The 27,829-nt window shown below is 36.7% G+C and overlaps 1 protein-coding gene and 1 pseudogene across 1 annotated transcript; both read left to right on the forward strand.

Moving 5' to 3' along the window:
• Window positions 1-349: 349 nt before the first annotated feature.
• Window positions 350-1,288, forward strand: LOC123242134 (olfactory receptor 149-like). Its single transcript, XM_044669662.1, has one exon. The coding sequence runs from the start codon at window positions 350-352 to the stop codon at window positions 1,286-1,288; it is 939 nt and encodes a 312-aa protein (XP_044525597.1).
• Window positions 1,289-4,017: 2,729 nt separating this feature from the next.
• Window positions 4,018-15,014, forward strand: LOC123239105 (annotated as a pseudogene).
• The last annotated feature ends 12,815 nt before the right edge of the window (window positions 15,015-27,829 follow it).

The raw sequence follows: 27,829 nt of genomic DNA on the forward strand, positions 1-27,829 counted from the left end.
TCACAGAAAAAGAAACCGAAGCTAAGAAAGATTGTGTCTAGGGTTGTACAGCTGCTAAGTGTCTGCAACAGTTCTCAAACTTAGTTCCTTCTTAGTCAATCTCCAGCACAATATTCATCATCCCATGCTTCCTTTCAAATGAGATGCCATATAAAAGAGCAATTGGTCCCCTTAAAGCACTATCTACTGAAAACCTCTGTTTTAAGGTCGAAGGTGGTTTTATTTGTATATCTATGTGTATCTTTTGACAGGTATATTTTCTCATGCCTATTGAACTTCATCTTGTATCTCTGACGTCTGAACTGATCCTTTGGTGTCCTGTGCCCCAACATTAGGTATTAACTCTTTAATGGAGATGAAGAATCAGACAGTGGTAACTGAGTTCATCCTTCTAGGAATCCCCCATACAGAAGGGCTGGAGATTGAACTTTTCTTTGTATTCTTCTCCTTTTATTTCTTTACCTTGCTGGGAAATCTGACCATTCTGTTGGCCATTATTTCTTCTCCTCGTCTTCACACCCCCATGTATTTCTTCCTATGCAAGTTGTCTATTTTTGACATATTTTTCCCTTCAGTGAGTTCTCCCAAAATGCTATTCTTCCTTTCTGGGAATAGCCATGCCATCTCCTATGGAGGCTGTGTCTGCCAACTCTTTTTCTATCATTTCCTTGGCTGTACTGAATGTTTCCTATACACTGTGATGGCCTATGACCGCTTTGTGGCCATCTGCTACCCTCTGCGGTACACAGTCATCATGAGCCATAAGGTATGCGCCATCTTAGCTATGGGGACTTCATTTTTTGGTTGTATTCAGGCCACCTTCCTGACAGCCCTCACTTTCCAGTTGCCTTACTGTGGTCCCAACCAGGTGGAATATTTCTTCTGTGACATCCCAGTGATGCTGAAGCTAGCCTGTGCAGATACCTCAGCTCTGGAGATGGTGGGTTTCATCAGTGTGGGCCTCATGCCCTTCAGCTGTTTCCTCCTCATCCTTACTTCTTACAGTCGCATTGTTTGCTCCATCTTGAGGATACGCTCAGCCGAGGGCCGACGCAGAGCCTTCTCCACTTGCAGCGCTCACCTCACAGCTATCCTTCTATTTTATATGCCTGTGGTACTCATCTACCTACAGCCAACCCCCAATCCTTGGCTGAATGCCACTGTTCAGATCCTGAATAATTTGGTCACCCCAATGCTAAACCCTTTGATCTATAGTTTAAGGAATAAGGAGGTAAAATCATCACTAAGGAAGGTGCTACAGCAGATTGGCCTCCTTCCTGAGCAGTGAGAGATAGAATTAAAATGGAAATAGAGACAAGTTAACAGAGTAAAAATCAGAGATAGAATGACTGATTTTTTTCCTAGTTATCATTGTGTTCTGAATATTCTCTCTCTCCTATTTTCTGTAACCTCCTTTAAAAAAATATAACCCTCTTTCCTCTCATTGTGACCCTTTTTGCATATGTCTACAGGGACTATCTCCTTATAATAATTCCTATCATGAAATCTCAAAACTTACTAAGAGTTTTGCATACATTAGATCAGTGACAGGCAAAGTATGGCCAGCGGGCCAGATGTGGCCCCCTGAAATGTTCTATCTGGCAGCCTGTGACATTATCCTTAATCTGATGAATACAATGAGTAGGATACAATACAAAGAAACTTTGAAAGAGTTGCCTTAGAAACAGACTGACCGATGAGCATTTCCTTTCCTTTGGCCCCCTCTTTAAAAAGTTTGCCCATCACTGCATTAGATTTTTCAAAGGTCACAATGACCCTAAAGTACGTACTATTGGAATTATTACCCTCATTTCAAAGAGGAAGTTGGAGCTCAGAAAATTTAAGTGACTTGTCTACAGTCACACACCTAACAAGTATTCAAGGAAGTTTTAGAACCATAATCAGCTTGACTTTTAAATCCAAACTGCTTTCAAATGTGGTACACTAGTTCTCTTTGGTTCTTGGAGGGATGTTTATTGACTCACTTTCTTAATTAAACCAATTTAATCTCCCAGGCTAGTGGTGGAAATCTAATTTTAGTTCAACAAACAAATTTGGATGGAACCAGGAAAAAAGATCTGTGACCTGAGGCATACAGAGAAGAGTCCCATTTTTTTTAGCCCTCAACTTATATTCAAGGGCTTTCCCATAGAATCATACTCACAGCCATGTAGCAAATATGAGGTGAACAACAGAGATGGTTAGTAGGATGAGATGATGATTCACTAATGAAGATTTCTGAGATAAGATGTGGGAGTATCTGACCCCCAGCCTGTCCTATCTGGAAAAGTCAATGCAGAGTTCTTAACTCTGACTGTTCTTGGAATTAAGACCGTGAGCCATTTCTTTTTCAAATGACGTGACATTGTACTTCTCCTTCCACCAAAGACTATCCTAATATCCTCACAAGTGACAGTCTAGCACAGGAGGACATTATTTTCTTGGCCCAATTCATCAAAGATCAGGAAGTTCCTTATATCACTGTGTTCTCACAAAGAACTCAGGATGCCTCAAGAGGGAGGAAGGAAACTTGGAAGAGGGTATGAGGAAGGCCTGAATCAGTTCCTAATGCTCCTTTCTGTCTGTTCAGTTTCAGGAAGATGCAAAACCTCTAGATTGAGGGAATGATGGGGACACATTCTATGGGCCTGTGGGTGTGCAAAAAGCTTGAGGACCTGGCTCAGCTCTCCAGCTCTGTCATCCAATTCCTCTCTTGGTCCTACCTAAGTGCTAGGGGTTGTAGGGAGGGTGGGTATGGAAGAGCAGAGAGCAGGAGAAAGATATGGACAAGAATGTACAATGATACATTTTGTCTTATTTTTCAGTACCAGACCATCCCAGACTCTGATGACCTCTTTCTGTTCTTTGGCTGCTTCTGCTATTTTTGAGTTATTCATGACACTCAACCCTTAACTTCACAAATTGTAATCAAAGATTAGATTCCTTTTATTTTGTCTTTCCTTTTCTTTTCCCTTCCTTTCCCTTTTTTTCTTCTTTCTAGAGGTAGCTGGTGATACAGGGCATAGAGCACTGGGTCTGAAGTCAGGAAGGATAGAGTTCAGATCCAGGCTCAGTCACTAGCTGTGTGACTTTTGGCAAGTCACTTAACTTGTTTGCCTCAGTTTCTTCAACTACAAAATGGGGATAATAACGGCAGCTAACTCACAGAGTTTTTGTAAGGATCAAACAAGATAATATTTGTAAAAAGAGCTTAGCACAGTGCCTGACACATAGTAGTTGCTATATCAATAATCATTTTCTTCCTTTACTTTTCTTTTAGAAACCTAAACTGTCTTGCTCAGATAGTCTGAAAACACAGAAGTCACTCATAGACCCTGTCTCATTACTGATACAGCACAGAAACTTTGACCTGTTCTATTTCTGAGCTGGGCTCAATCATATTAGGCAACCTGCCCCCTTCCTGAACCCCCCACCAGAAACTCATCATATTAGCGCCAGACTTAATAAGGACATTCAATAGGGTTTGGCTTTACTGAAATTCAGAATTCCCAAGTTCAAATGATCCATCAGCATTAGCCTACCCAATAGTAGAATTTCCAGGAATGTGTCCTAACACCTTGCTATTCACCTTTCTTTTCACTGAAGCTCTTTTGCTCTTTCCTAGTAAGAGACTACAATGATTATAAAAAATAGCCACTAATTCAGGGGTCTATCTAGCAGATAAAATAAAGTTACTTCTCTAGGAATAGGGAAACAAAACTCTAAAGAATTCAATGTTCTCTCTCCAGCTGATAACTTTATTTCTGGGTCAGAAGTAGAAACAACTTTTTGCATTCTCACTCCCATCTCTTCAATACTATCTTCTTACTGTAGGAATCTAGAGACTATTGAGATTAGACCTTTGGAGACTTCATGTTAAGAAGATGCTGTGAAAGCACATAAAGCTCTACCATTGAAATCTCAGAAAGCACTTCAAAAGGACACCAGAAAACAAATGTAAAAATAAAACAAAAATGACAGAAGTCCCTCTATCCAGTTCAGAAATATACAAAGAGAATGGTGAAGATTGGTAAGTGTTACCCTAGGGAAGCCTGGCCATGTTCAGATAAACATAGAACATAGAGGAAATGGGAAAAGAAGCTCCACGATGGAAGCCAGCATGAGCTCTCACTAAAAGGTTTGAAGCCACCCAGTCCTCTCAATGGGGTGCTTGCCAGGGCAAGCTTCAGTAGTCTGTTAGAACAGAATCAAGGGCAAGAACCAGCCATTATAGATTATTGCCCATGGAGTTGGGACCCTGCCCTTAAATCCTTGAAACACTGAAATCTGGAATAGAGAGGATCTAAATTTAAATCTGGCCTCAGATACTTCTTAGCTGTGTGACCCTGTCAAGTCACTTAATTCCATTTGCCTAGCCCTCGCCCTTCTGTCTCAGAGTTGTAACTAAAGCAGAAAGTAATGGTTTAAGAAAAAAAAGAAAGAAACACTGGGAGCCACAGTGAGACACAGGGTCTCAGCATCAACAAGGAGGCTGAGTAGGAGGTCTGAGACTGGTTTAATCTCTAATAGCCTAGTGAAATCTTTCTGTAGTACCTCACGGGTGGAGACTAACACCAAACAGGGGATGGTACAATGATAAGGAGAGAGACATCAGTGAGACCAGAATCCATAGTAGACCATGAAGAAACTAAAAGAAAAGTTGTGGTTTGGGGCAGAAAGTTGAACCTAATACTATTCACCTCATCTGGATCAGTAGCAGCAGTGGCACAGATTATAAAAGGAAAAGAACCTTACAGAGCCTCCTTTGGACAGGTCCTAACACAAAATCCGACCACAAGACCTACATTTGCTTGGCATCCTGATTTTACTTTCTATTCAGGTACCAAATAGATTTCCAAATAAAAAGAAAAATCAGCTATTCTCTCTTACTGTTTGAATTCCAAAAATTTAGCAGTAAATACTATTTTAAGTAAGTGATTTTTGTCTGTATATGTGAACTAAATCAGTGACAAAAAAAAAAACAATTCACATACAAAACAAACAAAAATATCCTAAGACTTATTGAAGGATATTCTTTGCAGTTAGTCAATACCCCCAAGAGGACCATACATGCTGGGCACTGAAATTGTGAGTCAACAGAAAAGAAAATCAAATCCAACAAAGAAATGCTGTGGGTAAGTGGAGCTAAAAGAAGAAAATAAGAGTAACTCCACAACTACATAATGATTTGGAAAAAGGGAAAACTTTTTTTTTCTTCAAGGACACTGTATTGCTGAGTACATAGAAGAAATGAAGCAAGAGATCTGACCCATGGAACTTTGAATTCTATACAGAAGTGACTGTAAATGAGGACATTTTCCATTTTCCAGACCATAATGCATAACAAGTGCCTTTCCTCTTGCAAGGAGGAGCAAAAAACATCTTGAGGGTGGGTTTGGAGAATCAGTATTATTGCTCCTAAGCAAAAAAATGATAAAAACCCTAACTAACTCAAAATTTATGTATTTCAAATGTGCTAATCCAAACCAGTATATATTTTTACTTAGTAAAAAGTTCAAGATTGCTTCCTATGATTTTTCAGAATCTTATAACAATAGAAAATATAACTTAGGTATGTGGTAGCCTTTCCCCCTCAAAAACTTCCTGATTTTTTGCAACAAGTATTTTTTGTGAAAGATGGTTTCCCTTCTAAGAATAATTAAGACAATAATAGTACGTATTTATATAGCATTATAAGGCTTGTTAAGTACTTTATATACTTTAATTCATTTAATGTAGAGACCAGAGCTACATTTTTGCTTGGCATCCTGATTTTATTTTCTATTCAGGTACCAATAGATTTCCAAATAAAAAGAAAAATCAGCTATTCTCTCCTACTATTTGAATTCCAAAAATTTAGCAGTAAATACTATTTTAAGTGAGTGATTTTTGTTTATATATGTGAGCTAAATCAGTGACAAAAAAGGAAAAAAACAATTCACATACAAAACACACAAAAATATCTTAAGACTTATTGAAGTATATTCTTTGCAGTTAGTCAGTACCCCAAGAGGACCACACATGCTGGACACTTAAATCTTTGATTATACTCCTTGAATTTTATATCCATCTGCTACCTGGAAGCAAGCTGCCTGTGATGTCAGATCAGCTTGTAGAAGTCTCAACATTGCCCCTCCTTTCTTATACAGATGCTCGTGAATATAATAGGATTGTAGATGGCCCTCAAATTTTCTCTATATTTATATATGTGTGTTTATATTATATGTATATAAATGGAAAGTCTCATTTCTGACATGTTTTAGTAATGTTCCACTAATTTTATTTATTTCTCATAATTTCCAAAGCAGATATTGTTAAAGAAGCAAGTATTATCCATTATCTCTGCTCCCAGATCTATTCTTTAGGATCTTTGAGCACTGTAATTGATTGTGAGGTTGAAGAAGGGAGAAAAGAAGAGGAAAGTCTTACTCATACTCTGATAATTTTTGTAAATGTATGGGGCCTACTCTCATAGAGATAAGAACTTGATATCACAATCTTGGCTGGACTCAGAAACTTTCCCCAACTTGTGATCTCACCCCTTCCAGCAGACATCTATAATTATATAAATGAGGAGTTCATGGTTCACTGATTCAATGTGAGCAAAAAAAAAAGAGTGTCACTAAGTTTGTTCATGGTCTCAATTTCTAATAAATCAGCACTCCCAAGCTAGTGTGTATATCATCTATGGCAGTTGTTGCGAGGAAGATTTATTTAGCAATTTATGTAGCAATAGTTTATATGGACCTAGCAGGAAGGACTGGAGGATTCCAAGATGAAATGAAGGAGCAGGAAGTTGCTTGTGCTCTGAGAGAGACTCCATTAGTGGTTGGCAAAAACTGTTGCTAGCCCTGGGAGATCTCAGAGTTAAGGACACCCTGCATCCTGATTCCCTGGGATCCTGAGTGGTGGTGGCTTCTAGCAAGTGGACAAGACCTGCAGAGCTGCACCAAGTGGAGGAGGAGTTTGGGAATTGGTGGACAGCCTCTCAAGCACACTCTCTCTACTTGGATACCTTGGCTCTTGGCATCCTGTGATCATCTGTGGATTACCCTGAGAACCCTCAAAGCCACCCTCAGGCCTTTAGTTGTGCTGGTCAAACCTGGCTGGAACCAGGTTTGAAGCAGACTTTCCAGTGACTCCTGCACTGCTCCTTTGGGCCCTGCCTGCTTAGGACACTAAGATTAGAGAAGTCAAGTTCTCCCCTTGCCCTGTGGTTTTGCCCTTTAGGTTTTACTGTAGAATCCCCTATCCCACCTTTACTTAGTTGAACATAATTAAAACTGTTAAAACCTTTTACCTTGCCTGCTGGTTTCAAAGACTCTGGCCTAGTGGTGAGCTGGGTGATAGTTGACCAACAGCCATTCTTGACAGTTAGCAGCAGCTTAGCTGTGTACTCTGGTCTCCCTATCCTGGTCCTGTCTCTCCTTCAACCCAGTGTGTGTACCCACAAATTATATAGATTATATTTTAACATCCCTGGTGCCATCTTTTTTACACAGTGAGGGGCAAACTAAGACCTGGGGGCCAGATGCAGCCCCCTGAAATGCTTTATCTGGCAGCCTGTGACATTATTCCTAATCTGACAAATACAATGAGTAGGATACAATACAATGAAACTTCGAAAGAGTTGCCTTACAAAAAGACTGACAGATGAGCATTTCCTTTCCTTTGACCTCCTCTTTAAAAAGTTTGCCCATCACTGATCTATGGTATTCAGATATAGTAAACATATTTATAAATTAACATTTACTCCAGAATTTTGTTCAGTGCTTTTTGTTCTTGGATACTTCACATCTATGAGATGCACCAGCAGGCAAGGAACTAGGGTAGGTTTAAAAATATTTCCCATATATGAAATTTTCCTTCTGAAAACTTGTTGGCTACTGGTCTGTGACATCAGGAGTAGAAAACCTGGTGGGACCCTACATGGACCAAAAAACTCCTAATTCTCATCTTCATCATCAAGTGAGTATGCTGTAGGAGAATGACCCAAGTGTTATGTATTTATCCTTCTGAACTTGGGAGCCCTGACTAAAGTCTGGTATAACCTAAACTTTACAAGGATTCTGAGTGTGTCCCTTTAGCATTATCATCAGTCTCTCTCTTCCCTTATGGTTTCAAGGTTATCACAGCTACAATCTGAACTATTCCCATAAATGTTTCTTGCCACAGAAATCATGCTAATTTCTTATCTTTTGGACACCAACGATTAGGATGTCTTACCTCTTCTTATTTCCCCCCACCTCCCCACTTCTGAAGAATTTTCAGGTGTTTAGAATTAAGGACTTTTCCTTGTGTGACATAAAATAAGCTCACAATAAAGATGAATTGATTTTTAGAATTATTGTTTCTTTCTTCTTTTACAAAAAAATTTAATTCACCCTCCCCTACAAAAGTATATGCTACACACACAAAAAAAAACTGTACTAAGTTCTTGGGTAGATAAAAGATTTTGACTTTGTGGACATTATAGTCTATAAGGTGATTTGAAATAGGCACAATGACTTATAATAAATGGTGAGTTCATAAAAGAAGTATCAGCAAAATGCTAACTACAGGACACCTGATCTTTAAAGATCATTACCAAATGGGAAGGCTATCTTGAAGAAGGTAATTTGAGTTGGGCCGTAACAATTGAGTGAAAATTCAAGGAGGTAGGGAAAAAGTGGGATTCCAGGCATAGGGAACAATAGAAGCAAAGCAACAGAGGCAGGAGAACATGCAGCCTATGTTCAGGACTGTGCTGGTACTTTCTCCACCATCTCATGGACTGCTAAATTTTGAGCATGAGCACTTACATCTGGGAAACTGACAAATAATATATAATGTGACTTGATTTATTGCTTTGTTGATCATCTTGACTTAGGAAAGTAATAGAAAAATATTGATTATGTAGATTAAAATAAAAAAGTATTTTGTGCCCACTTTTGGGTAGGGCAGAGGAAGCTGGTTCTTAAACATTTATTAGAACACTCATAGCATATGTGTAGGTTATTAGGTCAGTATAAGGTTTCTTAACTTAGGGTCCATGAACTTAGGTAGGGGAAAAGAAATCTCTGTTTTCACTAATTTACAATTGAAAATTTAGCATTTCCTTTAATTATTTTAAAGCACTATTTTGAAATGCTCCTAGATTTTGCAAGAATTCCAAAGGAGTCCATAATACACAGAACAAATTGAGAAACCCAGACCTAGATTAAAAGAGTGCATGGAAAGAGATTGTATGAATAAGAGGAATTGTTTTATTTTAGCATCTTTTCAAGATAAAAGCTCTAAAGAATTAGACCAGATTCAAAAATTACATTTTAATTTATTAAATAAATTTTCTGTTCTAACACATTCTATGTAGAACTATTTGTTGACTTTTTAAACCTTTTTATACATACTAATGCCTAGTTGCATTTTAGTTTATAATAAAGACTCAAGGAGGAATTTAGTAAGATAGTGCTCTCTCTACATGGGGAACAGAGCCCACCTTAAATACAGAAATAAAAGTTGAGGAAAAGGCTATGGAAATGAGAAAACATAAAAAAAAATCTAACCTAATCGTAGAAAATTATGGAGGTAAAGAAAAGAAAGGCATAAACTCTGAAGGGGACAATGAGATGAAACTGCTACATGAAAAAACTCAAAGAAAAATGGGGATTGGTCTCAGGCCCTAAGCTCAAAATAACTCAGAAAAGATTTCAAAAATCAAATTAGAGAGACAACAAAAAAAATCAGGAAAAGGAATGAAATCTATGCAGGAAAGAGTCAACAGTTTGGAGAAGATGCACAAAAATTACTGAAGAAAATACCTTTAAAAGCAGAATTGGTCAAATGGTAAAAATATATGCCCACCACTTCCTGAAAGAGATCCTAAATTAAATTAAAACTCCCAGGAATATTATACTCAAATTATAGAGCTCCCAGGTAAAGGAGGAAATGCTTCAAGCAGCCAGAAAGAAATATTTCAAATATTGTGAAGCCACAGTCAGGGTTATAAAGGATTTAGCAGCTTCTTCATTAAATAATTTGATATGCCAGAAGGCAGAGGAACTAGATTTACAAGGAACTAGAATTACAACCAAGAATCATCTATCCAGCAAAACTAGAGTTTTAATTTAGGATCTCTTTCAGGAAGTGATGAGTGGACTTCAAGAATTCCCAATGAAAAAAAACAGAGTTGAACAGAAAATTTGATGTGCAAGTACAGGATTTAAGAGAAGCATAAAGAGCTAAACAAAAAAAGAGAAAATTAAGGGGACTCAATAAGGTCAAACTATTTATATTCCTATATGAGAAGATGGTACTTGTAATTCTTTCTTTTTTAAACCTTAACCTTCCATCTTAAAATTTATACTAAATATCAGTTCCAAAACAGAAGAGTGGTAAGGTTTAGGCAATTGGGGTCAAGTGACTTGCCCAGGTTCACACAGCTGAGAAGAGTCTGATACAACATTTGATCCCAGAATATCCTATCTTTAGATACTTCCTAGCTATGTGATCCTGATCAAGGCACTTAAAACCCACTGCCTAGCCTTTAGATTCTTCTGCCTTGGAACCAATACACATCATTGATTCTAAGATGGAGATAAGGGTTATAAAACAAGAACAACTAACTATAATAGTAGAAACCTCAATTTTCTGCTCTCAGAATTAGATAAATACAAGTAAAAAATAAATATTAAAGAAGTTATAGAGGTGAATGGAATTTGAGAAAAGTTAGATTTAAAAGCTCTCTGGAGAAAATTGAATGACAATAGAAAGAAATACATTTTTCTCAGGGTTACATGACTCCTACACTTTTCCAGAATATAATGCAATAAAAATTACAATTAATAAGAGATCCTGGAATGACAAATTAAAAATTAATTGAAAACTAAATAATCTAATTCTAAAAAATGAGTGGCTAAAAGAACAAATTAGATAAACAAAAAACTTTATTAAAGAGAATCATAGCAATGAGACAACATATCAAAAATGTATGCTAAAGCATTACTTAGTGAAAAATTTATAACTTTAAACACATACATCAATAAAATGAAGAAAGAGTAGATAAATCTATTTGACTGTGCAGGGGGAAATTAATAAATTTGAAAGTAAGAAAACCACTGAACTGAGATATAAGACTAGGAGTTGGTTTTATGAAAAAAGATGAATAGATCATAAAATAAATTAGTTGATTGGATTAAAAAAAGGAAAGAAGAGAATAAAATTACCAGTATCAAAAATAAAAAGTATGAATTCACCACCAATGAAGATGTTGTGGGTAATATTGATCTTGTTTAGGGTTTGGCTATTGATAGCTGATTGACACTAATCATGTGGTAGACATAGGCTAAAGCTGTTAGGTTAACCTAGTTGAAGGCAGTGGATAAACCGGCTGGACACAGCTTAATCCAGCACTTATGTATTTGTAAGTATAAGGAGAGGCAGGGACAGAATAAAACAGGTAGGAATAAAGCAGGAAATAATCTTACCCTAATACTAAAATTTCTAACTAAAATCCAGAATTCAAACTACCCTTCATAGGATGTCTTCTTTGTCTACCAGATAGACACTACACTTTCATATTCTAACTGACTATGTATTAAATCTATTTTATTAGCCTATTCTAAAATTATGAACTTTAATTTATATTAACTCTTTAGCTGCCTTAGCTAACTGTCCGATGTGATTGTTAGAGATTGCTAGCCTCTCTGACTCTCCCAGCTGGGAGCCAGACACTGACACTGTTCCAGTGAAAGGAAACAGAGCCCCCTCATGGCAGCTTTTCTCTCTCTGGGAAAAAAGCTCTCAATCCCAAACAACTTTCTTCAACTTCACAGATGTTCAACCAACTTCTCAAAGTTAACTCTCACAGAAATCATTCACAGATAGTCCCAGAGAAAAATCTCTAGCAACCTGTTCAAGAAAAAGAGTTCAAGAGACAGGTCAAGAGTTCTGTAACTGCCTTCCCAATATGCAAATCTTTTTTCTTCTGGCTTCTTAAAGAGTCCTCAATCCTATTTCCAAGGCTTCTCCTTAAAGAGCTTGCAGCAAACATTCTGTGGCTGTTCTCTCTCTTATAGAAAACAGTATTCAAATTACAGCTCTATCTCTGATCTACATTTCTGCTTCTAATTAGGCTGGATAGCTAATTAATAACTAATTAAAATTAATAAAGATAAGTTAAGGCAATGACTAGGAGTTAATTCACCCAATTATATGTCAATAAATCTGACAATTTAAGCAAAATGGATTAATATTTACAAAAAAATAAATTGCCCACATGAACGAATAAAAAATAGAAAAATAACCCATTTTATTTATTTTTATTTATGTTGTATTTTTATTTATTTTGTTAAATATCTCCCAATTACCTTTTTTTTTAAACCCTTATACTTCGGTGTATTGTCTCATAGGTGGAAGAGTGGTAAGGGTGGGCAATGGGGGTCAAGTGACTTGCCCAGGGTCACACAGCTGGGAAGTGGCTGAGGCCGGGTTTGAACCTAGGACCTCCTGTCTCTAGGCCTGACTCTCACTCCACTGAGCTACCCAGCTGCCCCCTCCCAATTACATTTTTAAAAATTTTATAAAGAAAATTTATTTTACCAATTAGATGTAATAGCAATTTCCCATATAAATTTTCTGGAGTTATATGATACAAATTATCTCCCTCCCTTCATTCTCTCCCTCTTCCTGAAAATGGTAACCAATTTGATCTGGATTATAGATTTTTATCATGCAAAGCATATTTCCATATTCATTTTTAAAAGAAAATACTCATTGAAAATCAAAACCCCCAAATAGAAACCCAAATTAACTAAAGTGAAAAACCATATCCTTTGATCCATATCCCAAATCCAACAGTTCTTTCTCTGGAGAAGGATAGAATTCTTTGCCATAAGCCCCTTAGAACTGTCCTGGATCATTTGGCTTATTTCACTCTCCATTGTTCATGTAGGTCTTTCTAGCTCTTTCTGAAATCATCCTGTTCATTTTTTTACAGCACAATAGTATTACATAACCATCATATAGCACAATTTGTTTAGCCATTCCCCAACTGATGGACAGCTTCTCAATTTCAATTCTTTGCCACCACAAAAATGGCTACTATAAATATTTTTGTACAAGTAGGTCCTTTCCTCACTTTTTGGGGACTTCCTACAATTTTCCTTTGTTTATTCTATTACCTTATGTCTCACTGAAATTCTGATCATATGGTTATTGGGAAGGAAAGTTATCATCAGAATCATAATATATTAGAAATAGCAGGGAAAGTTGTTTTAGATATTAATTTCATTTATTAACTTAATTCATTCATTAACTTAAACTCATGCAAGATTTTAATTTTAAAAATTATTCTCTCATGATGCAGGAAACTTCTAAAAAGTTAATACTAAATGAATAGCATAAGAATACTCTCTCCCACCATTCTAAGTTCTCTAAACTTACTCCAATTTATTACTCTCCCACTACCTTTTTTGGGAAGAATTGGGAGGTTGTATCCTGCTTAGTTTTGAAGCCACCACTACAAGTCCTTGTTTGAATAAACAAGTGTTATTTTCTGACTAATAAGGCATAGTGATATATTTGTAGAGATAGGTGTCAGAGACAAAAGTTGGGCAGACTGTTTTTCTAATGTAGGGCAGATTGTTGTTTTTTTTTTTATCTGTCCAAATATGACAATATTTCCCAAACATCCCATGAAGTAGTCACAAAATATGAGAACTGGAAGTTATTGGTCCATATCATATTTGAACAAAATATTCTTCATATTCAACACATCAAGTGGTTTATTATTGGCTATGCATGTATTACAAAATCAATGCTATTGATCCTTCTTTTTGTTTTTTCCAGAATAGATAACGCTTTCATACATTTAGTTCCCATTTATTGGATGAATAAAAAAAAAATCACCATATGGAATAATTTCTCCAGGTATTTGGTAAGGATCTCATGTTCAGACTATCATCTGTTAAAGTAATGTTTATAGATGGTCTAAAAACTAAAGGAATATTTTCCTCCTGTGTTTCTTTTTTTCTGTCTTCATCACTGTAGGAACACAGAACTAAGGGTAACTTTTAATGATAAGTCATGAGGCGAATATTTGCTGGAATGGGAATGGTTATCTTTTCTTCTTATACATACATACAAGGAAGTCCCTATCTTGTCATATAAAATGAGCTCAATATTGAATTTTTCTGTAGCTAACTTCAAATAAATAAAGCATTAATTATTCAAAGCTTTGCATTCCTTCTAGATTATAGAACTTCTGTATCAGAAAAAAATAGGGGAAAATAATGTTAAAAAAAAAAAGCCAATGACTCTACAGATTAGCTCAGCATAGTAGCATGGGGCTGTGCTATCCTTTTTGATGTCCTTTGAGGTCGGAGTGGCTCTTCTGGTTTAGCATGCAGCTGGGGTCCAGTGGGGGTCCAGAGGCACCCCGTGAAGAAGAGGGTCCCTGTGGCAGAGCCTAGCTTGGCTGATCCCCACAAGCTCTTTCATGACAATGGCTTGGTCCAGGGCCCTGGGAACAATTCTACCTCCCCACCCCCACACCCTATCCTGCTCCCCAACCCCAGGTTACCCTTTCCCCTCACAGCTGATTTTCTTCACTCTTCCTGTGTCTAACATGACTGAAGCTTATGGGAGCAGCCTGACTGCCCGTGGCAAGGAGGTAATAGATAAGAACATTGACCACTTCATTCCTGTCACCAAGCTGAAGTATTATTCTGCTGTGGACACTGTGTATGTGAGGGAAAAACTGGGGCTCTTGGCGTTTTCCCATCCTCACCAGGATTGGGAGGTATAGTATCAGCAGAACATGCCAGTAGCCTCTAGGTTCTATATCAATGGCCCAGATCTCTACATTTCAGCCATGGCTTCCATCACATACATCCTAGTTGCTGGCTAGCACTGGGAACACAGGACAAGTTCTTTCCCGGAACCTCCTGCATGTGCAAGCTAGCTCAGCATTGGTCTCATTCACAATGGAGGTGCTGGCCATCTTGTAGAGCCTTTCCCTGTCGCTGTCAACGTAGATCTTACTTCGATATTTTCCCCCCTCAGTAGCACTCCCAGGGGGGTTATTTCTCCCCGTAACAGATGTCTGAGGGCAGTCTCAGCTTGGAGCATGCTATGCAATTACAGATGTCTAAGTACCTCTAGAGAGGATGGGGACTGGAGGAGGAGATAGGAAGGACTGAGGAAGAGGGTAGTAGTAGTCAAGGTCTCATCCTGAAGCACCACAAGCAAGGAGCTGAATCTTTGTGCGGAAGGAAGGAGGCGGTACCTCTCCAAGAGCCAGGGCTTTGTGAGGAGAGGGATAGTAGAGACCCGACAGCTCAGTCCAGAGGGATGGATCCCTCCTCTGCATCCGGCTCCATTTTCTGCTTTTTCCGTTTCCAAAGGTCAGTGGCCTGGTCCTTTTCAATTCCCACTCTGGGCTCTGAGCAGAGGGCAGTGAAGAGAGCAGAGGAGCCTCACAGCCCTTGGGGGAGAGCGGTTGGGCAGCCACAATGGTCATGATGAGGTACATATGCAGCTGCTTCCGCGTCCAACCCCGTCTCTGGACACCTTTGGCAGCCACTTCTGATAGGATTTTCAGTGGAAAGGTCCAGATCGTGAAGACTAAGATGGTCACCCAACACCAGCTGAGCACCATGTGGCAGCCAATCCTCCCCCAAAGCAGGTCTGTCACCTGCCCCCTTCCCTCCATCTCCCCTATTGTTCCTATGTGCTTAGACTCTAAGAAGACCAGCAGGTCAGTGGTGGTGAGAGGACAACAGAGAGTAATAGTATCTTATATTGAACTAGAAATAACCAGTGAAGGCGTAAAGTCCAACTCCCTCATTTTATGGATGAGCACACTGCAACTGAAAGAGGTAAAATAACTTCTTCAGTGTTGCACAAATTGTAAGGGTCTTAAGGCAGCTAGGTGACACAATGGATAGAGCACTGGGCTTATAAGGCCCGAGTTCAAATCCAAATTTAGATACTTATTAGCTGCATGATATAGGGCACCTCACTAATGTTTGCTTCAGTTTTCTCAGTGGCAAAATGAGGATAATAGAAGTGCCTACTTCCCAGGGTTGTGTTGATCAAATGAAATATTTGTAAAGCACTAAGCATGGTATCTAATACATGGAAGGAGCTATATAGAGGGCAGTTGGGTGGCTCAGTGGATTGAGAGCCAAGCCTAGAGATGGGAGCTCCTCGGTTCAAATCTGACCTCAGACACTTCCTAGCTGTGTGACCCTGGGCAAGTCACTTAACCCTCATTGCCTAACCCTTACCACTCTTCTGCCTTGGAACCAATACACAGTATTGATTCTAAGACTACTGGGATCCTTGACTTAGCTCAGTGTTTGATCCTCCATCTAGCTAGACCAGATATTTTACTGGTATGCCCAAAGTATTAAAACCTACAGAGAAAGGCTTTAGGCTATTTAATAAATACTCTAAGAAGGATTTTTGTAAGGATGTGGACAAGAATCACACAAGATATTATCCTGCAAATGAAATGTATTTTATTTTTATTGGAGAAATACCTGTACCAATGAAATCATGAATCCATTAAAGTGAAAGTCCTCCAGATTTTTGTATAACTTGTCCATTTTCATTTTTCATACAATGATAACTACTAACAAGTAATTATAACTACTACTAAGAATAAGCTGGCTGATGCTGTTAGTAGTCATAATTCTGATTTTAGCAAATATTGAACAAATTTGTTGAACCTTGGCAAGATCTTTTGACAAAACATTAGTCAGTGGGGTACTAGAAAAGGTGCTAAATTTGGAATTAGATAAACTAGGCTTAAATCTCCTACTTAATCCTTGTGTGATCTTGAGGAATTCACATTATTTTTCTTAGGTTTACCTTCCTGATATGTAAATGAAAGGCCTTGGAATAAATGGCCTGCAAGTCCCATATCTAAAACTATGATCCTATAGTCCTGAGAAAGCAATCAAAAAGGATTAAAAGATGTGTGGAGACATGGTTCTCATCTTTACATAATGAGATTGAACAATTTGCCCTTATATGGACTAGACAAAGTATTAATAATTAAGGTAGTTTTAATTCATAAATAAGATGATTTCTTTGGATCAACACATTACAAAAAAAATAGAAATAAAGTTTGGTTAGATTAAGCAGATGTAGAGTATATGTAGTAAGATCTGAAATTTGTTTCAATAATATCTATAACTCAGCATAAATAAAATTAGTCAGTTACAGGAAACATCAACCATGTTGAAATAATTAAGGATAATTTGCTTTCTCTATGTTAAGAAACATTCTCAAAAGACTTTCAGTTTCATTAACCAAATGAGTAATGGCCAAAGGATTAATATGGTTTAAATGAGTCCGGATATGTATTTTTTAATGTTTTAGCTTTAATTTATTTTAATAACAAATTTCCACATGTTTTCCAAAGTTATATGATTCATGTTGACTCCCCTCTCTTCTTCCCTCCCCGCTCCCAGAGTTGACAAGCAATTCAATCTGGGTTATACATGTATTACCACGCAACACATATTTCTGTATTATTAATTTTTGTAAGTAAATAATCTTATAAAACCAAAACCCTAAACCATAAAGCCAAATAAACAACTGACAAGTCATGTTTTCATCTGCATTTCTATTCTAACAGTTCTTTCTCTGGAGGGGAATAGCATTCTTTTTCATAAGTCCCAGAAATTTTTTTTTTTTAATGACCATGTGGACTTTACATGGATTAACAGGAATGAAATTCAATCAGGAAAAACTTTTCTTCACTCTTACATCATCTTGGTAAATATTCTCTAAGGCACTCACTTAAAAGACAACTTTTCAGTTAATGAATCTCTAAGGTCCTTGTTCATCAGTACATGAACAAGACCTTCTGAGACTCATTATAACTTCTCCTTACATCTTTATTTTGGGTCTTTAATTGTGAGCTATGGGCCAAGTAACTTGTCCAACAAGGGAATTATATCAGACATTGCAGTGGGCCTTGTTAAAATGCTTTTGGAGGGGTATTGCACATGTAGTGTTGCTCCCTCTCATTGCTAAGCACCAAATAGAACATAGACAAGAGCACATGTGTGTTTGCACCATTAACACTGAGTTCACATTGATTTCTCTAGTGACTCTTAAGACTTAGCTGATTAGCCTTAAAGTGTTTCTACCTCTAAAAAGGAAACATTTAATAGGCCCTGTTTACTAAGAGCAAATTCACATGGAGAGTCTGGTAATTGCCCATTTTTACTGTTACCATTGGAAATAAATAATAAAAACTCATTTCACACACCTCAAGATTGTTTGAAGAGTTTACCATGAAGTAGAAAATTACCAAGAAGGAATGTATAAATCAGCGTCTCCAACTAGTGCATGACAATGGATCTCTGTACTCAGGGGTTAGAATATTTTGACATCCCAAAAGCTATCAATTAATTTTACCATTGGTGACTGTGTCCTTAGTGGCAAGAGCTGTTGGATCTCCCCACATACAGTAAAAACTGGCAACCTTCCTCAAAATTTTAAAGGGGATTTCAGATACAGAGACTAGGGTTTGAATGATCTACTATGACAATTCACATAGACTAAATTAACCAGAAAAATACCTATTTTCATTTTACCGTATGCTGGGAAGATACAAGTTCTACCTTCCCCTTTTCATCATTTCATGACACAGGCCAAAGCACAAATTCTTATAGTCTGATTCCTTATATTTTAAAAACAAGGCACCGATGTTAAGTAACCTTTCCACCTCTGTGTCTAATGAACCTATGATATTGGATTTTTAAAATGGAAAGCCTAATTTAGATGAGATATCAGTGGTGGTCAAATTTTATTGAATATTATTTGTTATCCAGACCAGAAACAAAAGTTCAGTTATTCTATGTTATACATATAGATTTTCCTAGAAATTATTCCACAGTATACCTGAACTAAACTTGGGAACCATACTCTTTGAACCATTATTTTCAAGCCCCAGGGATGGCTAGTATATGGAGATATTGTATTGTGTAGTATTTAGAGAGTATGATTATATCTCCCTAAGCATCTAATCTCCCACTGTACCTGATTGGCCAATGGCTTTATCTAATGATTCTCAACAATATTTAGAGGATATACTTGAGTAACTCTAAACATATGAAAAGGCTATTCTCAAATTCTTGAGAAGATTCTCTAATACTCTTATGTATTTGTCATTGTTATACTCCAGTATTTACAAGCAGATCAAAATCTATTCACACCTTCTTTCCCACTGAATGATGTCCAGATTTTCCCATAAATTTATCACAAAGGACTTACTTGTTTTGGAATTTTTCTTATGTTCTTTGAACTTCACAAAGGATTCCAGGGGACTATAGGAGCTTTTCCATGGATTATCCCTTGCTTTCCTTACATAATCAGTCCATCTTCTTTTTGGAAGAAAGGAAACCACTATTTTTTAAGCACATATATGTGTGAGCCATTGTGCTAACCACTTTACAAATATTACATCATTTGATTCTTATAACAACACTCTAAGGTAGGTGCTATTTTTATGCTCATTTTGCAATTGAGAAAACTGAGGTAGATAGAAGGTAAGTTAGTGACTTATCCAGGGTCACATAGCTAACAAATATCTGAGGCTAGATTTGAACTAGAAATTTCCTCATTCTAGACACAGTGCACTATTCACTACACCACCTAGTTTCTTAATTTTGGGTTATACATCTCTTTGATAGTGTCTTTTACATTTATTGTCCTGCTTGATTCCTTATTTGTAATGTGCTACATCCTGTTTATGCCCATTTTGTTCTTCTCTGGATGGTACCAAAATAAAACAAATTTTAATTTCCTACCTGCTTAAAAAAGAAAGTTCTTTAGAATAGAGGAAGTGGTATTGATTCAAGGCCAACCTTTCTCATAGACAGAAAAGACACCTACCTCTAGGACATGATTTCAGGAAGGCTGCCTTTTCCCCAAATATCTTCTCTTGTTGAATCTTGAAGTTCTCTTACTAGGGGGTATAATTTGTCACTTCACAATGAAAGAATAGATTTATGATTAAAATTCTCTTGGAAAGGGAACATAGTGACTAAAACTCACTACTCTAAATTAGGAGTAAATAACAGTTAACTGACTTTTTCCCAAGAAAAGGTTTTCATAGCAAGGAGAGGCACTGAGATGCTATGAAGTCATAGGGAACCAGAAATGATAGATAACTTTTAGAGGGAAAAGATTATAAAACAGGAAAGCTAGCAGCAATAACCTACAAATAATGGGATGCCTCAGTTTCCTCAACTGTAACATAGGGTTAATAATAGCATTAACTTTCCATGCTTGTAAGGATCAAGTGAAATAATGATTGTAAAGCATTTACCACAGTGCCTGGTACATAGTAAGTGCTATATAAATATTAGATATTATTATTCTTATTATTATGCAAAATTGCTGTTTAATGTTAAAAGCCCTTCATAATATGCCTTTATCAGGTGTCCCGTCTTATTTCTAACTTGTCACCCACCCCTCCACTTCAACTTCACCTTTACCACATACTCTGCAACGCAGTGACATTGGCCCTCCTTCTCCCTCAAATAAGAAACTCTATTATATAACTCTGGAGATGTTCACTGACTGTTTCCCATGCCTTGAATGCTCTCACTTCCCATCCACACTGGATTTCCTGGCTTCCTTTAAGCCCCAGCTACAATCTCTCCTTCTATAGGTGAGATTCTTCTAACCCTCCTTTAACTGTAGTGCTTTCCTTCTGTTGGCCCCATGTATATTTTATTTGTACTTCATTGTTTGCATTTATGCATGCAAACATGAGTCTTCTTCATTAGACTGAACTCCTTGATAATAGGGGCTATCTTTTGCCTTTCTTTGTATTCGCAGGACTTAGTATAATGTAGTAGTAGGTGCTTAATAAATGTTCGTTGATTAACCAACAGACAGTCTATGGTATATTCTGGGATCTAGGGCTATGGAAAAATCATTACACTACTGGGTGACTCCTCCAGAATGCCATAAAACTTAACAAGAGGCAAACTAACAAGAGGAAATTAAGAAGCTGGAGTCTCTCCTATACATAACAGTATAACTTCCTCTACTCTTGTTTTAGTTTTGTCCTCTTGAAACTCAAAAACATGGTCTGTTGGAGAGAACACTGGCGTTAGTGACAAATAACATCACTTTGAATTCTGGCTTCTGATTTTTATTTGTTTCTTTAAGCCGTGCTATTTTGGGCAAATTCCTTCATTTTCCAGGCCTTAAATTTCTTATCTGTAAAACAGAGGTTTATGATAAAGGTACTACTTAAATGTGCTATGTAAATGTGATCTCAGTATAGACGTCAAGATCAAATAAAATTATATAACCATAAAGTGTAAACTTATTACTACCACTATGGTTTTTAATGATATCATGAGCTTTTTGTCCAATCATGCAAATAAACACTGATCATATGCTAATTAACTAAAAGAAAACAGAATAGATATAATAAAAATCCAGAAAGTGGACAGAAGGCATAGTTTATTTATTTTTAATTCTCTGCTTCTTCTTTCTAGATTTTGAGTTGAACTCCTATTTGATTTTGTCTCTAGAGACCACTTAGTGTGCTGACTATTGATTTTATGATATTAAAAGAATCGTTGCTCCACTAAATACTACTTAAATTCATGCTTAATACATGTGTATTTTGTGTGAATTACAATCACTGATATTTATTTAGTATTTTAAAATTCCAATGTATTTTACAACTATTTTATCATTTGTACTGTCTAGCAATGCTCTGTGGTAACATGAAAACTGATTTTATTGCCAGTGAGTTGAAGCATGTGAATAATTCCCCCAGCAGAACAGGCAGATGAAAACGGTTTGTTCCAGTGGCCATAAAGGTGATGGGAGCAAGTGCTAAGGAACACTCAATACTTGATCAGACATTGAGAAGCCACAGTAATACATATGCTCTATATCCTGAGCCATTGCTAGTCATGTCGACTTTTGATTTGCTTTTGGACTTCAATGACTGGAAGAATTAGTGAGGTTGATGACTTGTGCAACTCTGTTTCACTTAAATTGGATTCACCAACTAAGTCAAGACATTACCCATACTCTACTATCTTATCCCAATATCATGATGTCATTGGTCCTCTTTGAAAATGAAGGACAAACAATAGTTGAAGAAATTGAGGCTCAAAGAACTTAGCATATTTAATTCACACATGGGAACAAAAGTAAATAAGGTGATATTCCAACAGAAATCTTTTGAACTCCAAATTTAGCTCTGGAACTCTGAAGTTGGGGTTATCCTTAATAATCTCCAAAAGTTTTTGCTAAGTAAGAAACTTTACTTTTTTGTTTATAAGGTCCTACTCTGGGGCCATACTGCCTACAGAATTTAAAATTCCTTCTCCTCTATGCAGAATATTGGAATTTAGGAAGAGTATTTTGAACTATTCAGTACATGTGCAAACATATGTGTATCAGTGCCTTGAACTTCTAAATCACCCATCTGTTCCTGGGATAAAGAAAGAGAAAACTTCTCCATCCTACTCTCATTTCTGCATTAAATAAGAAGATGTAAGCAAAAATCTAGATAAGAAACCTGAAGAATGAAAAAGCATGCACCCATGTACCCTCATGTTTTTATAGATCATAGACAAGTCTAGCCCTTGAGATAATAATCTCCTTGAATCTTAGTCACCACGAATCAATTAAAATGTTTTCTATGTCCTCACAGTAAAGAGTCAATATACATGTGTATATCCATGGAAGGTGACCTCCAGATGGCTCTAGATCAGTGATTGGCAAACTACGGCCTGTGGGCCAGATGCGGCCCCTTGAAATGTTCTATCTGGCTGCGTGACATTATTCCTCATCTGACAAATACAAAGAGCAGGATACAATACAATGAAACTTAGAAAGAGTTGCCTTAAAAACAGACTGACAGATAAGCATTTCCTTTCCTTTGGCCCCCTCTTTAAAAAATTTGCCCATCACTGCTCTAGATAATGGCATTATAAGACTGATAGAAGTAAATAAATTGATATCCTCTTTATATTTATGTGTATATTCCCACCAAGATTTTAAACTTCCTAAGCCAAGGGCAAAGTTTAAATCATCTTTGTAATATCCACAGTTCTTAGTAACAATTTTTTTGCATACAGTAGATAGTCAATAAATTTCATATAATTTGAACTGAAGCCTGAAAATTCAATAACAACAATCAGTCATAAACATTTATTAAGCACTTATTGTATGTAGAGTGGCAGTGGTAGAAGAAAAAGGTTTTGGTTTCCTAACTCTGTGATTTGGAAAAAAAAGAGAAAATCATGGAAATTTAGACAACTTGTACATGTCAAATTATAGATCAACCTAAAAGAAATATGAAATGAGATTTGCCCATTAAGTATAAGTATATAGTGAAATATAAAATATATTTATCCAAAGACATAGGGACATAATGTCTTGGGCTTTACAGAGGGTTAAGGATAAAATTATAGGTGACATACACATCAAAATCTGGTCAAAGAACAGGAGAAAATCAGTTATTTACATTCATTATTTTTCTCTTAAATAATATCATAACTTTTTCTTTCTTTCAACAAATTCTATTGTAATAAATTATCCAACTCTCTTCAGGTGGTAGTTGAGAACCAATTGTTTCACTTATTTGGAGAAATTGATTTAGAGGAAGGATTAGATTTTTTTCAAAGTCAGGGTTATTTTTCATATTGTATTTGTATGTCTGGTGACCAGCATGTCTGGTGACCACATTTAATAAATGCATGTGTAAGACTGCACATGTACAATCTATATAAAATTTATTGCCCTCTCAAGGAGGGGGGATAGGAGGAAGACAGGGAGAAAATATGGAATTCAAAACCTAAAAAAATTGAAAACTTTCATTTATGTGTAATTGAGAAAAAATAAAATGAAAAGTAAATAAAAGTAAATACATGTTGGACTGGGTGGGATGCTTCAATCAACTGTTTCACAAATCACAGTTCATCATTCTTTAACAAAGCACTGTCCTTTTTGTACTGGATAAGAAGTGAGCCTTTTAATGATTTTAGGTGACCCATAATGAAGTAGCATTTTTTTTCCCACTAGAATGTAAACTTCTAATAAAAAAGGATCTATTTCTTTTTCTTTTTTTAGCTTTACATACTCTGCCTTGAATAGCGCTTTGCAGAGAATAGGAATTTAATATGTTTGTTGAATGAAATTGCTAGATTAACAACAAGGGCACCATTCAAGAGTAATGAAATCTGGGGCATCTGGGTAGCTCAGTGGATTGAGAGTCAGGCCTAGAGACGGGAGGTCCTAGTTTGAAATCCGGCCTCAGACACTTCCCAGCTGTGTGACCCTGGGCAAGTCACTCGGCCCCCATTGCCTACCCTTGCCACTCTTCCACCTAAAAGTCAATGCACAGAAGTTAAGGGTTTAAAATAAAAAAAAAAAGAGTAATGAAATCAGCATGCATTCTATGCTTTTTGATAGCCAAAATGATTCAGACCATTTCAGATGGAGGCAGCATGATTCAGTGGAAAGAGAACTGAATCTAGAGTCAAAAGCTCAATGTAATTCATACCTCTGATGTTTACTGTCTGTTTAACCTTTGATGAGATTTATAACTTCACTACACCGTGGTTTCTTCATCTATAAAAATGAAAGAATTGTACTAAATGGCCTCTAAGGCTCTTTCCAGCTCCAGTCCTATGAGCCTATGACCCTTTCACCTGTTAGTATACCTAACCCCCGAGCATTATTCTACAAAATGATGCCGAGAAAGAGTTTCATCATTTTTGTCAGTTTAATTCCTGGCGGAGGTGCTTTATAAACTTCTCCAAAGCAGGTGTTTGATTCACATTTGAGCATTAGTTTTACCTAACTGATGAGGCCAAGCATGATGCAAGCGCTGGGACCATGGATATGCTTCAGGGGACCTACTCCCTCAGTGCCAAGTATACTATTTAGGCTTCTGATTGAAACTCTTGGAAGGCTTTAGAGCCTCTAGGACAGATCTGAGGTTCCATGGGGCCCAGGGAAGGTGTGGGTATTAGTTATTCACTTCCTGATGGTCTGGATGAAGTGTGGAAACAGAAATATTTTCAATTTGAAGAGATCAGACACACCTTAAGATCTCTTTCAATGAAGTGACTCAGAAGAACCCTTAAGTTACATCTAAGAAAAAGAAATTATTTACTGGACTGAGACTTAGTGGACTTATACAAATGAAAAGTGTAAGCATCTAATTTTTCTTGGTTTTTGTCTGTGTTTCTTTCTCCTCTCTTTCCCTCTTTGTCAGTTTTCTTTCTTGGTTTCCTTAGTCAAAGTTCCTATGATATATTAATGATTTTTAGTCCCTGGAAAGAAGAAATTCATATCAACAAGGTAATGTATTTACTTGGTTCCCTTTTCAATATTTCCTTTTTCCTGTCAAAGGGAGCAAGTTAACTTTTCCTTCTATTTAACATTCAATACCCTGTCTCTGTGCCAATGAAGAGTGGCCTCCTGTGTTGAGGATATAATCCCTTTGCTCCATTTCACAGAATTTTGAGCTTCCTTCAAATCATATCACTTTCAACATGAGGACTTTCCTATCTTCTTCCTAAGCACTTTCTCCCTTTGGGAATTATTCCATACACATTTTGTTTCAATATTTTTGTTTACATGTCGGTAGTATCCTTGTCTCTCCTCTTGCTAGAATGTAAGCTCCTTGAAGTCAGGAGCAATTTTGTTTCTATGTCACATTTCTCTCTGACCTCCCACCTAGCAAAATGCCTTACATATGGTAGGCAATTAATGTGTTTGTTGATTTGGGTAGGGCTTTCTTTTCAGAATTATGCAAGATGGCTCTTTTTTTTTTGTGAGTAGCATTACAACGGAAGGAAAGAAAAAGAGACAATTCACAGTATCATTGAATAATAAATCTGAAGAACTTCAGTTAGAAGAGATATAGAAGTTTATATCTAGGCTTACCTAAGGTAGCTTGTAATTCTCCAATGGCATTTTATCCTAGTGATGAAGAGAGGGGACTTGTGAGTTCCCCAGAAGGAGAAACGGATTGGAGAGACAATAGGGAAGTGATGGGACCTGGGTCTGGGCATGCAAATTCTTGGACTAGCAGAGAACTTGGAGATCACATATAATGCAACCCTGGTTTTTACTAATGGGCAGTCTAGGAGCTAGAGATGTAAGGTGGCAAATTAATGGAAGATTTTGAACTTGAATTTACATTTACTTCTGACTCCTAATCCAGCAATTGTTTTCATTATGATTTACTGGTTCCAACCTCCAATGCCCTATGTTGTGATTGTTCAGTTGTTTTTGACTCTTCACAACTTCATGAACCATACTGTCCATGGGGATGGCAAAGATACTGGTGTAGTTTGCCATTTTGTCCTCTATTGGATTAAAGCAAACAGATTAAATGACTTGCCTAAGGTTGGTAAGTGTCTGAATCTGGGATTTGAACTCAGGTCTTCTTGACTTCACTTCTAGGACTCTATTTACTAAGCTATCCAGTTACCTCTGCATTGCGATTACCATAATATTTACTTAAAAGAAATTTCATGTAATAATTTAGTGCCCTTTCTCAAGGCATATTTTTTCACAGTAACTAGTATGTAGTAAGCACTTAATGCTTTTTCATGCATTCCTTCATTCATATTTTAACAGTACTGTTAATTATTCAAGTTCAGTGACTATACAAAGTATACATGTTCTACCCTAGGTAGGAGACTATGTACTATGTTAGTTCGCAGGAGCAGGAGCAGGGGTTGTAAGGACACAGAGGAAGGTTCTAGAAAGGCTTATAATTTATCCAGCCTTGTTTTGTGACTAGTGGGTGATAAATAAACATTGATTGTCACTGAGTGATACATATATACATGTAAATACATTAATATATTAACATATATTAATACATATGCATACCTATCTATGCATATGTATTAATTTTTAGGAGAGTAATGCCTTTTTCTAATGATTTTAGAAATAAGATGGTCTTAATCTTTCCCAGATTGCTTTTGCTCTTAAAATCAACATATATTACAAAAAAAATGATCTTGGTTCACTACTCCTACTTCCAATCCACTGTAACCATTGTCTTCTTGCCACTAATCTTTATGTCATTCCTTTCCTAATATTACTTAAAATGCCAACCTTTTCTCTTCACTAATACTTCATTTTTCCTCCTTAAATGTAAAAATGATTTTTAGCATTTGTTTTTTAACATTCTGAGTTCTCTCTCCCTCCCTCCCTTACTTACTTCTCTACCTCCCAGAGATATTAAATAATTTGCTATTGCTTATACATGTGTTAAAAATGACTACCTTTCATTATATCTGTACTATACATGAGACTTAACATGTAGAACTACATGGAAAGAACCATGTCATTATTTTTACTTTCTTGAAATAATGAGATTTCTCTAGTCCCCTTGTTCATATACTTTCCAACTAGAAAATATTTCTTTAAGCAAAACTGAATTGTTTCCATTATCATCTTAGGAAAGACTCATATGTTCAGTCAATTACTTTTATTCTTACTATCTGATATATCCTTTCCTCTGTAGTTGAAGTTTGTCTTTTTTTCTTCTTCTCAGAAGTATGTGGAGTGAAGGAGATAGGGAAAAACTTGTATGTTTTGAATTTTTAGTACATAGAGATGGAACAGTAGTGATCTATTCCCCTATATACTATATTATGACGATGCACTTGTCATACCTATTTTGGCAAGTTTTGATAACTTAAAGATGCTTCATCTCTTCCTAACTCTCACAAAAGAACATTCATATAACTTATATTATAAAGAAAAGATTTCTTAATCTCCTGTTCCTATAAATTTATAGCTCAGTGATTGCTGTTAATCC

The sequence above is a fragment of the Gracilinanus agilis genome, chromosome 3, assembly GCF_016433145.1.
Source record: "Gracilinanus agilis isolate LMUSP501 chromosome 3, AgileGrace, whole genome shotgun sequence".
Lineage (NCBI taxonomy): Eukaryota > Metazoa > Chordata > Mammalia > Didelphimorphia > Didelphidae > Gracilinanus > Gracilinanus agilis.